This window comes from Thunnus albacares, chromosome 4, assembly GCF_914725855.1.
Source record: "Thunnus albacares chromosome 4, fThuAlb1.1, whole genome shotgun sequence".
NCBI lineage: Eukaryota > Metazoa > Chordata > Actinopteri > Scombriformes > Scombridae > Thunnus > Thunnus albacares.
Window position 1 is genome coordinate 19,084,131 of NC_058109.1, and position 16,795 is coordinate 19,100,925.

The 16,795-nt window shown below is 38.3% G+C and overlaps 1 protein-coding gene across 2 annotated transcripts in view; it reads right to left on the reverse strand.

Annotated features, from left to right (window-relative positions):
• Positions 1-16,795, reverse strand: part of LOC122980120 (voltage-dependent calcium channel subunit alpha-2/delta-2-like) — a 38,999-nt gene extending 22,204 nt beyond the window's left edge. Inside the window, exons 1-4 of one of the 2 annotated variants that reach the window (XM_044347850.1) lie at positions 15,975-16,795; positions 7,192-7,273; positions 2,196-2,312; positions 1,444-1,503 (exon numbers count right to left, since the gene is read on the reverse strand). In XM_044347850.1, the coding sequence (XP_044203785.1) occupies positions 1,444-1,503; positions 2,196-2,312; positions 7,192-7,273; positions 15,975-16,090 (375 nt within the window). In that variant the 5' untranslated portion in view covers positions 16,091-16,795. Of the gene's footprint in view, positions 1-1,443; positions 1,504-2,195; positions 2,313-7,191; positions 7,274-7,368; positions 7,457-15,974 lie in introns of those variants that run through there. The other variant, XM_044347851.1, reaches the window with a different exon arrangement.

Sequence of the window (16,795 nt, forward strand, 5' to 3'; positions counted from 1 at the left end):
GTAGACAGGCTGTGAGGCTCCGCTAGAGCATCGCCATCTGGTAGTCTTAGTTTTTGTAGAGACCTAACATACTTCAGAATAAGCTGTGGCATCTACTCAGAGGCCGATATGTTTCTATTTTTGGCCCGTTCTGATTACCAAATCTTATCTCCAAAGAGGGCTTTAGCCTATATTACAATTAAACTAAACATGACAACTCTCCTTCTGTCTGCTGATTGTCTTCTTGCTGTTACTAATACGGATCTCCTGTTATCCGAGGAAGAGGTATCAGTTAGTCCATTGTTTTCAAACTCAACTTTAAAGGCAACATGGATGAAGTCCTTAAAACTACAATTCCATGACAACTGGGCAAACCTCATCTGCTGAGGAAGATAGTATGATATGATCAAAAGCTCCAGAACAGCTATTGAATGGACCTTGTGGTGTAATTGTTTTGTCAAAGAATTGTCCAGTTTTTAAACTGTACATTTTTTGTCTCATATTGTCACCTTGAATCACAGTCATTGTTAATCTTGAGTCAAATTTAAAGAAAAAGTTCAAAATTTGGGGAAATATTCAAATTTGCTTTCTTGTTGAGAGTTAGAAGACAAGATCAATACTACTGCTACTACTATGAAGCTACAGGCAGCAACCAGTTAGCTTAGCTTAGCATAAAGACTGTTGTTGGTCGTTTTACACAGGGTTAGGTGCCAAACTGTTAGCCTGTTTCTAAATTCAAATGCAGATTCAGTTTATTGTGATCTACAGTATGTTGACACATCAGAGAATAACGATAACCATACACCATGCTTGTGGTTGAGATGGACTTTCACTAAAAAAAAGTTTTTGGCCAAGAGAAGCAGTTGAAAGCTCTGGAAAAAAGCTGCTAAGTGGACACTGAGTCTGTTGAGCCTAAACTACAACAGTATTTTCAAGATCAAGAACACACTTTAAAGCTCAGGTTTCAATTCAAAATGTAGCTACTTGAACATCTTGACATTCACTTCACAATGTTTCAATGAATGAGCTAAAACATGCAAAACGACCAGTGTTCTTTAAAAACAAAGGGAGGGGATTCAGCGCCTTAGAAAAGGATGCGGGAGGCCATGTGAGAGGATGAGGTTAACCCCGTCTCATTTTGTTGGTTAAATGAAGCAGACCAAGTGGAAAAATGGAATGTCAAAGTGTTTGGGACTCAACAGAACCGCACAGCTGAATGCACTCAGTCATCTGTTTCAGCCAGTCGAGCACTGAGGGATCTGCTCAGCTGACTGGGGAACGCTCTTTCTCTCTCAGGTCGTCTGGTTTAGGGTCACAACGCTGAGGGACAGACCCATCTGGTTTGAATTATTTTAATCAGTGCTTAAATGTCAGTTTGTAAAATTTGCATTATGTGAGGGAATATGTTGATCTTTTTTTCTTTTGAGTAAGGAGATGACATGGACAAAATACTCAATAAATTACCTTGATTCCATCCTGCCATAGATGCTCTCGTTGCAGCCGCTCTGCTTCACTGGCTAATCTCTGAATGTTAAAAACAGAAACACTCATTAGCATTAGCGGAGTCAGTTAAATTACTTGTCTGCTCTCTGTAAAACAGAGGGAAGAACATTGTGAAAGTAGGTGCTAAAAATCACACAGTGGATTACTTTGAACCTGCCATGGGTCAACTGACATTCACAAATATTGCTGCAGTCCTGCATTTTGTACCACATAAGAACCAATCAGATGATATCAGGAAAGCTGTCGATCAAAATTTTCTGTCTTTGTCTTTATTTCTTTCTTTCTTGCTGTGTGTGTAAAAGAGCCTCCAGTTATTCCATCTTTTAGCTATTAGGTTAAAACCTGCTATTAAAACAATATGAAAATGAATCTACTGGATATGTAAAACCTGCAGCTGAGCTTTAGGTTTGTGGAATCAAGGATCAATAATACTGTCAGCAAACTCTTTCAATTAAAGGATCTCCCACATAAGGAAAACATAGAAGTACATTATCATTATTTCTAAAAATACATGGAGTTATATTAAATTTAAAGTTGCACAATTAGCAAGCAGTTACTACTTTATTTATTACTTTAAACTACACAATGTACGTTGTTCTAAGGAAGATCATTGCAGAGAAATCACTTACAGTAAAAAAAGAGAAGAAACAATGAGCAATTAAAAGACTATCAATAAACTAACAGTGTTTCATATTTGTCAGAAACAGACTTACATCGAGGGCTTTGCGCTTTTTAGCCAGAAGTTTCTCGATATCTGAGGCCACCTTCTCCACAATCTTCCGAGGCTGATTCCTCACCAGACTAAACCGTCTTCTTTCTTCATTGTATATCTGTAAAAAAAAATTTCATTGACAATGTTAAAAACATCAGAGCAATAATAGCTGCAAGTCATTTCTGCTGACCTCAGCTCTTTCTACTGACAATTTGTGACTTTGTGATGTATTGTCTAAGCCGACTTTGCATAAATATGCATTACCATTAGTGCGGCTGATTATTATGTATATGTGTATGTATCTGTGTGCTGTTATTTAATATTTAACAAGAATCATTTTGTAAAACTGCAAAAACAAAAACATTTAAGAAAATGTTCAAAAGTTCGAACCTCAAAATCTCCTGAAAGCAGAGAGAACATTATTATTCAGAGCTTGTGGATTTGCAAAAGAAAAATCTTTTTATATTTACACACTGAGGACACGAGGGGATAGCCACTTGTTGTTTTTGAACTTTTAATACAAATCTAAATATGGATCCTTTCATGCTATCTATTCACATACAACGTGTTTCACTGAGGAATCACATTACTGGAGTTTCATTCCAAAATTACACCATGTGGCATTTATCCTAAAAAGCATTCTGACTCACATTGAGGATTTGTTCTTCATTAAGACATTTCAAGTTCAAGAACACAATTGTTTTTGAAACAAAGACTGGTGAGACATCCAGCTTTATTTCCTCTACCAATGAGTGAAGAGCAGTATCTATGAGACTAATTACAGCTCAGACTGAAGCGATTAAGCCACAAAACTACAAACCTATTTGAATCAATTATAGCTGAATTACAGAGTAAAATACTATACATATACTACTTGGTTTAAAGTCAGAAGGCTACCAACCGCAAATAGAAAGAAAGTAGATTCACCCAGATAATGTTTGTATCCAGAGAGTTTGAAGTTAAATTAGACCACACATGGAAACACTTCGCAATTCATCAGGACACTTCTGGGAATTACACTACATCTAGAGGAGATGCAGCAAATGTCTGTGTAAAATGTTTGTAAAAATTAGACACAGTCTCTTGTTCAGTTTTGATTTCTACTTTAAAACTTATGACAAATACCATATAACCGCATTATCTCATAGACTAGTGCCAAGAAGAAATATTTTTGCTGTGATCAAAAATTTTACTTTTCTCATCACTATATGATGAAAATGTCATATATTTACAACATTTGAATTATAATACCGTATATTAAACAGCTCTGTTGAATTATCACTCTGTGGTCTGACATTTAAGATTAACAGTCTACATTTTTACATCTAATTGTTACCCCTTTATGGTCAAAATTCTCTGGTTATTTTCAGTTTCTAGTAAAACTGACAGGATTGTATTATCCTGCAGGTGCTAGTGGAGATTCACACGTATATAAAATGCCATTTTCATTATATTTCATTTCTCCAAGAAGGTTTTGTCAGTCAGAAAAAACAGGAGCACAAGGAAGAACTTTGATGGCAGAGGCACACACAGTCCTCTCCAAAATCAAATAAATCCTCATGATGTATGCTTGATAGCGCCTGCAGTATCTAACTACACAAACATTGCATATAGAAACCACAGTGGTGACTGGGAGTTCAGGAGGTTCATCATCATCAGACATGCAGGAGTAAAAGGCACCTACAGTGTAACATAAAGCTTGCCATGCAGTGTCTAAGCTGTGCGGAAAGATGTTGGAGAGAAGATGAAGACAAGAGGGGAGACAGCGACCTGGATGCATGAATTTGGCAAACCTGCATACATTCTATAAATGGACTTCATGAAAATGAACTTCGAGACATCCCTCAAGTTGTGTAGTGACCAGATGCTTTACTGGCCCAGGCCGACATCTTGCATCCATCTCTCACAGATGGGAACACGCAGTAATGAACAGGGTGTCACTGTGTGAACTGTGTGCTGTCTGAGACAAACTAGAGCCTGTGCAGAATAGATTCAGGATTGAGATGTATTACTGACGATGGCTATTATGTAGATAAAAGTTAAAATAATAATGATACCTGAAGCTTTTAACAACATACGTTATTTTTCATAAAAGATTAGGTGGAAGCAAAATACTGACCAAGAGATTATATTAAACAAACCTCACTAAAAGACAAATTATCAGGCACATAATTAACCTTATTTTTATAGCCTCATGTTGGTCTGTGTGTCAGTCAGTCAGTAAGTCCATGACTTTGGTCCAGACTGAAATATTTTAACAACTAATGGCTGTATCACATTATCATAAAATAATGACTCATGACTTCAGTGATCCCCTGAATGTTCCTGTAGTGCCACCAGCAGGTCACAGCTTTCACTCGAAAGAAATATCTCAACATCTACTTGAGGGATTTTCATGAAATTTGGCACAGACATTCTTGGTTACCAGAGGTTGTATCTCTCTGACTTTAGTGATTCTTTGACCTTTCCACATCACCATGGGGTTGACATTTGTAGTTTTGACTAAAATGTCTCATGTCCCTCTCATGATGAATTGTAAAGAGTTTGATGACCTGACTATTCATTCTAGCGCCATCATCAGGCCAAAATTTTAATTTGTTCAATACTTAAGTTTATGACCAAACCTGCAAAAATAATCACAGCCTCTACTGTACTTTGTGTTTTGTGCTAATTAGCAAATGTAAGCATGCTAACTCTCTCTCTCTCTCTTTCTCTCTCTCTCTCTCTCTCTCTCTCTCTCTCTCTCTCTCTCTCTCTCACACACACACACACACACACACACACACGCATGTTAGCATGCTTACAATTTCAAAACAAATAAATAAATAAAAAGAGCTGGTGTCCATGGTAAACATTAAAACTGGTATCCATCAACATTTTAGCATTTTCATCATGCACATGACATGTTAGCATAAACAGGAACATTAGCATTTAGCTCAAAGCATTACTGTGCCAAAGTACAGCCTCACAGAACTGTTAGCGTGACTGAAGACTTACTATTGTTGTTTTTACAACTTATTAAGGGGGTCTTGGAGGGATTTTTTCCTTGCATTACGATTTTTCAACCTCTAGGTAATCATATCATCACATCTTTAAAAAAATGAAAAATTGTAGTACTTTGAGATCTCATCCAAAAATAGCACCATCAAAAATAGCCACAGCCCAGGCGTCTCAATGGTGAAAGTCTGAGTACTGTACAGTGGGCCTTTATCACAGTGGCTATTGAATGAAAAATTATGACTTTTTATTGTTTGGGAAATTGAACATGACGTTTCATTCACATTATCATTATCACTGCATTTCCTCAGGCAGAGCAGAACAATTTCTTTAACAGATCGAGACTGTATCAGGAGCATGGAGGGATTAATGAGGATTGAATGAACAAGTGAGTCTCACATCAAGGCATTACTGCAGGCTGCGGGCTGACCATCTGCTCTGCTGTGACACAAACAGAGAGGACACGTGCCGCTGCTCTCTGCTGAGGGAACGCCCCCACACATCTTCCCAGAGCAGGCCACTCTTGCCCTCTACAGATGATCTTTGGTCTAGTTTTTGAGCATTTGGCTTTTCAGGGACTATCTTTTTATTCCCAGCCACCTGTTACAGCAACGATGTGAAATTACTTTCGAGTTAAACTATTGGACAAGAGATGTACAGTAAGTGGTGATAATTTACATGAATTCAGGTATGAAATGTGCTCTCAATGACGGACTACGATCATTGTGAGAAATCAGGTGAAAGCAGGAAATCAGACGACAGTAGTCTCATTACTTTACTGTACAGTCCTCAGCCAGAAACTTATCATTTTGTGGTTCAGTTTTTCAGGTCCTTCCAAAAGGATAAATACAGTTTTGTTCACTTTCAGACTTAGATTAAATTATTTTAGGGCGTCAACTGACTGACTAACTCAATTATCCAAATAGTTGCAGAATTAGTTTCTGTCTTTCAACTAGCCAATTAATCAACTGACTGTTTGGCCAAATAATCAGGTTTCTTGAGCACTGATTTAACTGTGTGAGCTTGCTTTACCCCTTAAAGGATCAGTTCACCCAAACTAATAACCATATGTCCTCACTAACCTCTTGTGATATTAAGTCATGCATACAGTTGTGTTTTTATGTGTTAGATTTCTGGAGCAACCTCAATACAGTGGAGGTGAAAGGAAGAAATAGTCCCTTTTTCAGACTCAAAATCCATTTCATGTCCATTGTACTAAGGTGGTGCCAGACATAAGTGAGATTTTCTTTTAGATTTGGTAGCACCAACCATTTAACCGTGAAAGGTGAACCAGTTTTCTTGTTTACATTTCGGAATCAGGTTACTGTAGAGAGCCAGGAGTAATCAGATTACTTAAATGATGATAACATAATGATAATGATGATCACAACATGACTGATAAAAGATTCCTGTCATGTGCATTAATATGCAGGAAATACATGATCAGCTTATAAGAGCCGACACAAGGTCTGAGTATTCCTGAATGTAGGTGTTACTGAGCTCATGACTTCATGAAACATAATACTGGATTTTCTAAATCTAATCACTGTAGGCGTGTGTTCAGCCATCTCTTTAACGTCGTAGGAATCGTACAATGTGTGCAAGATTGATAATTATTGCAAACAATACACAAAGTGCCAGCAAAATTTGGCTACAACATCTAAAAAACGGAGCATATATTCTGAAAACTGCTGAATAGAAACGCTATTAGAGAGTTTTATGTCTGTCCAGGGAAAACAAAATATTCAGGAGTTATTGGCTATTCATTGCTCTGCAAGGAGTCGCAGAAAATCATGAAGAAAAGAAACAAAAGTTTCTAGGAAGTAGACTGCGCTTGTTTTCTTGTTTTATGCACCTATTTATCTTTAGCTCTTTCACTTAATGGATTTACAGCTGTTTTGCACGCTGACCTCTCTGCTCAGTGCATTTCTTATTGGGTTAATGCAGCACTATGACGAGTAAGTAACCTGCACACTATAAAAAGAGAGCTACACACTCACCCCTTTCAACTGCTGAGCTCCAGTGATGTGCTGAAAGACTGTGTCAATCTCCTGCTCGATACGCCGGGCCCAGTGCATTATCCTGTGGAAGAACATCACAGGCAGACTGTCACAGAACAAAATGGAAAAGATATTATATTAATAAAGCTCCAGTAATGCAGGACAGGAAAACTCAACTAATATGTAGACAGGTGAGTTGTAGGATATAAAGCTGGTCAGATCTGTGCACTTTTAATCTCTTAATGAAAAATCTGTCTGATTACAGTTGAACACAGTGTTCTGCATGTTCCAATTCTCTGCAAATTTGATTTAAATCACTACAGTGCAAAAAAAAAAAAAACAGTTGCATCTGTTGCTGAGTGTCGAGAGGAGGTATACATGAGCCTCCAGAGATGTGTTTAACATTTCTGGGCACTACAGCTTGTGGTTTGATTTAAAGTTTAATATCTGGGCAGTTAAATTTATATTTCTGAAGAGCAGCAACTCTCTCGCTCCATGTCAGAAGCCTGTGAAATAAGGCTTGGGGACTGTGATGAGCTTGTGTGGTGAAACAGCTCATTAGACTGCAGTGAAACGTGGGCTGTGTTTTTCTTCAACCACAAACTGCTTGACTTTCTGAGCCCATCTTATCCTACACTGTTTTATCAGTTCTGAACCAGGAGACGTGACTTTGGCCCTAAATAAAATCCACCCACAACTTGCTTTGATGATTTCAAGTGTTGGTCATTTATAACTTGCAGTACATTGCAGAAACATGCAGCTATTTGTCCAGAAGCTGATTTCATACAGTTCTGCTTTTGTGTTACAGTTACCTCAGTCTCCAAATGTGTATTTTAATTCTATTGTGTCTGAAAATATATGTAAAAATCCTAATAATGTTAAGTGATAGAATGTGTGTACTGCTCTGTGGAAATCTAATAGTATTAACAGCTGGTTAAATTATCTACATCAGACTAAATTACTGTTTAAATTAGAAAAATCCTTTTGCCAATAGGATGAGATGTTTTAAATACGTTGTATATCACCAAACGGCTTAAAATATACCTTTTTATTCATAGTGCCCATAAAGAAATGCACCATAAAAGTGAATGTATTTTTCGTGCAAATCATAGAATCCAAGGTCAAGTTTTTCTGTAGCAGTATTATGTTCTGTTGTATACTATGTTCAGATTTTCAGGACAGAACAAAAAGCTAATTCATATTTCACTCTGCTACTGAGGACTACATACTGGATACTCATCCCACACTAACAATGGAAGCCTGCCAGTTTTACCCTTTCTTCTCCACTTCTCATCCTATTGATGTTGTTGAAATTCCTTTGCAATGTAGCAACTTCTGATCCTGAACACACTAACGGTGACAAAGTGACAGCACACAAGAAAAATGTGTGCAGGAGCTGAATTTGTTAGAAACTAGCTAGATATTTCATCATAGTAGTGCAACCAGTTGTGTTGTCACTGCATCAAACGCAAAGTTATGCAGCAGAAAGACCAGTGGCAATGATAAAACTGCAGCTGATGATGGAGGACTGACAGCTCCGACATGTTTTTAAAAGAAAATGTCTACATGTTTGGGTAACTGGATATTTAACCAATGAGCCTCCAACAGCATCAGCGCATCTAAAAATCTCTTTGTTAAATGTCAGCTCCAACACAGAAATCACACCCACCATCGAATGCACACCAGGCGCCAGAAACACCACCAGCACTGTATCAGCACATGTGGTTCCGGCAGCTAATTCCCTCCTAGCCCACACAAACATCATCCTTGATGTTGAAGTGGCATCGACAAGAAAGGGAGGATACACAGATCAATAAAGGGCTTCTAATTTTAAAAGTATATATTTTACCCTCCAGAAAAACAGGTGACATCGATGGGATGTGTATTTCATATTGAGACCCAGTAAGGAACGTGTCCAGAAAAGTGCATATGGACTTAGTATCTCCTTGACTAACACCCTCTCCCTCTTCTTCCTCCATGAGCAATCTTATTATTTTTAGAACGTACAGTAACAGAGAGAAAAAAAAAAAAAAACATCAAGCAGATCTCAAGGAAAAGAGAGGTGGCATGAAAGGAACTCATGATGAATCGCAGAGGCCTCCACCCTCTTGCAGTTGTCATAATAGAACAGAAATTTGTGCTGGAAGTTTTCATCTTGTTTGGATAAGACTGCAGATATGATTCTTTTAGGAAATATATTCAAATCTATCAGTATTTCAATAACTACCTATCAATGTGCTGTCCTGCCTGCATTGTTTATGTTATGTTTATACAGATCCACTTTTTTGAAACTGTCAGATTCTATTTTTGGTGGCTAGAAGGAGGAAAGATAGCAAATTTTTTGTGAAAGGATTTCAAATGAGAGGAATTCAACTCAAAGAATAAGGAATAGAAGTGTTTAAAAGGCAAAATATGCTTTAAGAGACTAAAGACTATAGATCATTGATGTTATAGACTCCCTGCATGCTCAGACTTTGCTACTATATCCTCAAGAGACCCTGAGGATCACTGAATGGATGCAGCCTCCATAAAGATTCACACCTCCCCGCTGTTCACATGCCTCGCTTCACTGGTTCAACCGTCATTCATTGCCCGAAACAGGTGATCCTGTAATTTAGCCTGGCCAAATGGATACAAGGCAAAACATTCATTTGGGCTCTCTCCCTAAACGAGTTCAAACCAGGAAATAAATCTTAATACCCAGAAAATAGCCCTGGATGCTGTAAGTGCCCAGAGAGTCGATTCATTATCAGTCAGACAGCTCCCAGCAGACTTACGAGACAACATCACAGATTAAAGTCTTGTTGGTCTTGTTTCTAAGCGTAGGATGAGCTGCAAATCTTGACTCAAATGTCCACTTTCCACAAGGTAATCAGGACTGTATTTAAATATTTTATACCCACCGCTCTCCTTCCCCCCCTTTTGATTTTAATATGAGCTGAACACCAGGGATTTAAAAGACTTGTAGAACTGATGATGAATAGACAGCTCTGAGTACAGACATTTCACACTCCATTTTTTCTTTTTTCAGCTCAAAATGTTCCTCTGGGTTTTTGAAAAATGCTAAGTTAAAGGCGTAGATGCATATGTGAGATATTTATTTTTTAAACTCCAGCAACATCAAGACCATTGGGCCCATTTAAGATATGACTGAATGCTTGACAAAATGTCTTTGATGAGTATAGCACTATTTAAAAGTGAAATTATATTCTCTGTTTGAAGCAGTCGAACCAATGGCACAAAAAAAGGTGAGGGGTGCTCTGAAAAAAAAAACAGCAGCACTTTTCTCTCTCTCTCTCTGTCTACTGACTGCCAATGTAGCAACATGTAGAATTCTCGTCTTTATTTACTTAAACAACCCTTTTAGAAACGTATTCTGTTTTTCATTGGTCTTCTATCAAGTTGTAATTCATATGCCGATGTCTTAATGTGATTACTGCAGCCACCTTAGTCTCATATTCATGAGAATGATAACTGAGCAGTTCCTTTTGCTACAGAGACGCTTCTCCAGACATTACACAGAACAATGGTGAGTCAGCATGTTGTGATTTTCACACAATTCTTATTTGTTTGGCAGAAATAAAAGATCTAATATAAAAATAGCCCTGATGAAAGAAAACACAGACAAGAGCCAGACTTTCATTTGCAATCTTGGGATTATTTTTGAGACTAAATCAGTCTGATTTTATACATTTTGTCTGTCTTTCATTGTTTTCAGATTCATAATTGGCAATGCTATAAATGACCCTTACAGGTATGGAAATCCATAGAGGAAAGTCCTAAGTGACATTCAAATTAAATCCGCACTTAATGGATGGATGTGCTGCTTTTTGTTCTTTTAAAGGCACCTACACAGTGTGCAATAACAGCAATCTAGCAGGTATATTGCATATCAAAATTCCGGGTCATAATCTGTGTCAGACTGTAAGATATCAATTTTGAATTCATATGTGATGGTGATAGATGCCTGGTTAATCATAGATCTATGATGGAAAGCATTTCAAACCATATTTTGATCACAGTGCAATCTCGGACCAACATTTTGGATCTACAACCAACAATTTCACAAAATTTCTCTCATGATTGTCAACTTTAGTCTGGGACATGACCATTTATGAAACTCACTTCTTGTTATTCCCACAAGCCCACTGAAGATAATTCAGTCTCCTTCTCTACATTTAATTAAACTTTATCCTTCACCTTTAGTCCTTTAAATAGGTTTAATTGGCTGTTTGACATAAATGGTTACATTAGTATGCAGTACAATTTACAATTAATTGATTCATCGAATTAAAAAGACATTTTTTCTACATCACCTTTCTTCAAGTCTATCTTAATACAACAGTCACATACCCATATGTACGAAGAAAGAGTTTGTGGTTGCTGAAATTATTCCCTGTCCCTCCATACTGGTCGCCAAGAGATCCATAACTAACTCAACTTTTTGGGAAGACAAAATCCACAGTCCTCGTTCTGCATAGAAATGACTTCTAAAGTTCAGGTGAAGCTAATATGGCTCCAGCAGTGTGAGTTTATCTTTTTAGTACCAAATTCCCATCTGTGTTGCCTTGACTGTGGTGAAGCGGCAGTAAGAAAAAGAGGGAACTTTTTTTTTTTTTTTTTTTTTTACAAAAAAATCAACTATTGTAGATAACTGATTGATTGGTCTAACTCACACTGTTGAAGCCTCATATATTTGCACAGATGGAGGACTGTGGATTGTGGATGTCCCCCCATCACTTTCATGGGAATCCCGTTAAGAACTAATCTCTTTATGATCAGTATGAGCAGGAGGGATGATTACAGCAGCCAAAGACGGTTTCAATGCATGCGAAATTCTTCTGTATGAGTAAACCAGGTTTGTTACATGACTGTAGAGAACTGCAGAGCAGCTTTAACTGTGTGAGTCAGTGCAGCTGAAGCACAATCCTAAATTTTTTACTGTGTGCTCCATTTCCTCTCCTCTCAAGCCCCGTGGGACATCAGAAAACTCTGTATTGCAGAGCTACAGTACGATGAAGCGGCTGAACAGCACAGCGCACTTGTGCCTCTACTCTGTTACCTGCTATACTCACACACTCCTGGGATTAGAGAAAGAGAAGCACTACATGATGTGACCCATATTCACTTACAGCAAAGAAAGCGAGAGGCTGGGAGTGTGAAGCAGCAGGAGCGATAGGTGGAGTATTAGAAGGAGATGGAGGAGACATTTTCTATCTATCTATCTATCTATCTATCTATCTATCTATCTATCTATCTATCTATCTATCTATCTATCTATCTATCTATCCATCCATCCATCCATCCATCCATCCATCCATCCAACAACATAGCACAACTCGTTTGCAAGACCAGATACTTTTTGTAGGAATTGTTATGCTGTCTGGATTATGTTTTTACCAAGGTAACAAGGAAACATTTATAGAGAATGTGTCTACAACTGTTCATGTCACAAAATGTTCATGTTGAATGTTGAAAAATATTCAGTATCAGTGCTATTTTACTTGATTTAAGTCCAACTGAAATCACATTTAGACCCTTTTTGCCATCAAATATGAGAGACAATGTAAACAAACTTGTTGTTGTAGCTTACGAGTGATGGGCAGACAATGTGCTATTAGCAGTGGTATTGAAGAGTAAGAACCACACCAGCATCTAACCAAACCAAAGTGACATTTTGAGGTAGTATGTTTACATGCTGTTTAATGTTCTGCAGCTGAGTAGCTAATTGGCTAACTAGCCTGCTAACTGACATCAGTGGTGCACTTTTTCCTGATGAATTTCAACAAGTTAAGGTGCAGGACAAGACGTGTTCATGTTTGTAAGTAAGATAAGAAGGAGACTTTAGCAGGAAAGCTAATGTGGGTTGTTGTTGTCTGTGGCTGTTGTCTTGTGTAGCCGGCTGCTATCAGGCTCAGTGTGACCGTCTGCCCTGTCTGTGATAGAACAGTGATATCACTACTTTATCTAAATGTGGTTTAAAATTAAGTGATTTGATTGGCTGCATCTATGTAGATGGAAAACTAACAGTATTCCAACAAATTAATGCAAAGAGAGAAGGCACCCTCATGAAACTAGAAAATTATATTTATGCTGTAGCAGAAAAAAAAACATGCAATTTAATTTCAGTTGGACTTTAACGTTAGGGAAAGGTTAAATGTTTGAAAAGTCAATGCTAGCTAGAAGAATGAAATGGGACAAGACTTAATATTTAATATATTAAGTAATATTTAATAAATTAAATGTAATATTTAATATTTAATCAAAAGCATGTAGTGTTAAAACAATTAGTCGATAATTCAATTAGGTGATCAACAGAAAATTAATCTACAACAATTATGATTATCCATTAATTGTTTAGGTCATTTATGAAGCAAAAATGCCAATACCAATTTGAGGATCATGCTACTGTAAATTGAAGAAATTTTGGTGTTGGATTGTTGGTCGCACCAAAAACAACAACAACAAAACAAAACAAAACAAAACAAAAAAAAGGCATTTGAAAAAATGTCCCTTGGACTCTGGGAACTTTTTTTTGGCTGTTTTCAGGCATAAATAGTTAATTAAACAGTTAATTAAGTGTTTCTCAAATTAGTTGTTTTACTTCTGCATAAGTGAAAAACCCTAAAAGTTTATCAAACACAAAGACTCAAAGCCACCAGGCTCTCCTACTAAACATACAGCAAAGTCAAGAGCAAGATAGAATTTGTCATATTGTGGATTTGACTGACGTTTGCTCAATTAACTTTTCTGTCCTTCTGTTAAAGCTCCTTACATGAAGCACTTAACATGTCGTTTTGTACAAGTAAATCTTGCTAAATTGAACACTGAAAACCTTACTACAATAGCATCACTCTTATATGTTTATTGTTCCCATATGCCCCTAAATTTGAGAACCACTAGATTCATCAACTGTTACAGTCTACTATTGACAAATTGATAATAAAAATAAACCCCTGCCTCCAGTCTCAAAGTCCTGTGCTTTCTACGCCCAACCATCTGCCCTGACCCTATGGCTTCTTAGGAGAATAAGGACATTTCCTGGATTGAAAAATTGTTGCCAGTAATCCAGGAAACAGATGTTTCCTCCACAACGTATTAGCAAGGCAATTACTAGTGTATAAACAGATTTTGTAGGAGACACGGTTGCTATCTATCTCTCTTTCTATCTATCTATCTATCTATCTATCTATCTATCTATCTATCTATCTATCTGCAGAGACAGAGAGCAAGACAGAGGGAGACCAACAGAGTCAAGACAGAAGGGGAGGGGAGTGAAAAGGGCGAAGTGAGAGAGGGAGGATAAATCCTCACTGCTGCAGTATTAATTCTTAATTGGAATGAGATGCTGTTCTTCAGCGTAGCGATTCTGCTTCATTTAGCTTACATGAAGAGACCCAGGGCAGAAGGCTATGTAGCTTTTTCAGAGCACTCAGCAGAAAAATCAGCGGAAAGGAGGAGGAGAAAGGAGGAGGAGGAGAAGGAGGAGGAGAAGGAGGAGGAGGAGGAGAAGGAGGAGGAGAAAGCTACCCTACTTGAAATAACCCAATTCATCATAAAAAAAAAAAACACACACACATACACTCTCACACCTCCCTGATTTATAGACCCGCTTTCCTAATTGGTAAATACACCTCCAGTTCTCCAGTTGTGATTGGCCAGAAATCCCTCACTGTGCCCCGAAGATGAGTGGACCATCTGGCCGCCGTTCCTCCCTCCAGAGCAGCCTGATTGTGGAGCCTGGAGGTGGGCCCAGATAACTGTAGTCTCAAGTTTAGTGCCAGCTGTACTTAACACGGCAACGGGTTAAAGGTTAAGAACCGAGAACTAAGCAGAGGATCAATCGAAAAAAAGAGAGAAAATGTTAATTCTTATGTAGCCTTCAGCAAGAACTTACGATAACAACCACACCTTCTCCTTCCTCTCTGCAAGTAGTAGGCCTAGGCCTGACTACTAGTACTACTGAGTTCTACTAGTAGCTATTACTGTATTAATGGTTTTCTTAAGAGGTTGTGGGAAAGCCAAGTGTTTCACAAAATGAAAGACATCGTTTTGCCTTTTCCTTGAAAGCCTACATGGAAAAATCAAGCACTGGTGCACAAGATCAGCACTGGAAAAAAAAGAAGCACTTTTATCAGTTTCACAACAACAAAGGCACAGACTTAAATACAATAATCCTCTGACTACTTCGACTAATTTAAGGCATGGTCAGTCTCACCTAACACTTCACTGGGATTTACTCAGAGTAAAAGTGTCACATGGGAAACATCTCTCCATCTTTGCCATCATCTTTTTTTTTTTAAACAGATGTCTCCTACAGCAGAAAGGCAAAACATTAGGCATGATGCCTGTATTTTTAACATAAACACAGACATCTGATATATGAGAGAATATGCTAAGAGAAAAATGAATGTTATATCTCATCATATGTGGATATACTTATTCTCTAAATACTACTAATTTTATCTGATGTTTAAAAAAAGGAAAATTTTAAGTCTTCTGTTTGGCTGAGACACTCAAACCTGATTGCATAGGCCCTATTTATCTATCTCTGTAAATGATCTGAATATATTATGTATGCCCAGTCATACTGTGTAGACTACACCTTACACTGAGCTTTAAATACAGAGCGTTTACATTGATGCAATCGCCAAATTAAATAACACCAAATTGAACAGGAGGGGACTGAAGTATCTCTTGACACCAGAGCTGAGTGGACAAGCCCAAAGTTGTCTCCCACCAGAGAGCCGCTATGTTTTCAACACGGGTGGCCGTTTACTTACGTGTATTGCTGGGGGAACGTGAGACCCTCTGCTCCAGGCCACGATGCGCTGAAAATCAAGATGATCTGGATAGATACCAAGCAGACGATGCTGCAAGACCTTTTGCCTATCGCCATTTTCCATTAAAAATGCTCGTCACGGGGTTTCGGTGCGTGGATGAAGAGCTCCGGACTGTCTCCGGGGCATATAGATATCTGGCGTGAACGTCCGGCTCAGTTTCCCGACCAGTTCATTATCGGGTTTTTGTTTGTCAAGTGGACGCGGAGGAGGCAGGCATTGGCCGTGGAGGCATCGCGGACGGTGGGAGATGCACTAATGCAGCTGCCAAGACACTGCAGAGTCTCTCCTCCTGCTCCCACATACAACACCACCACCACCACCACCACCACCACCACCACACAGGCCGGCGCGTTCACGACACCTCTCTCTCTCTCTTTCTCTCATCAGCAGCCCGTGGATGCAGGCGCGTTCACGCTCACCAGGCAACAGCGGAGCAGTAGAAGAATCTAGTTTGGCTTTATTTATCTCTGCAGAGCCACGTGGGAGTTGTCATCGGCATAAATTTAGTCTTTATACAACAGTGAATGCTGGTCGTCTGTGTGGGGGTACTGAAGATCAGGGGATGCAAGATTAAAGTCCTCCAGGGGTCGTGATAACAACAAAATGAGGAAAAAGATTCCCTCCAGACATGTAGGCTATTAAGACATAAAAATACTCTGCTTGGAACAATATTGTGTGTCTGATTTGGTTTATCCACAAAAAAGGTATAATTACCATGTTAAAATCCTTAAAATGGCATCTACTCCTTCTCTCTCATTAAA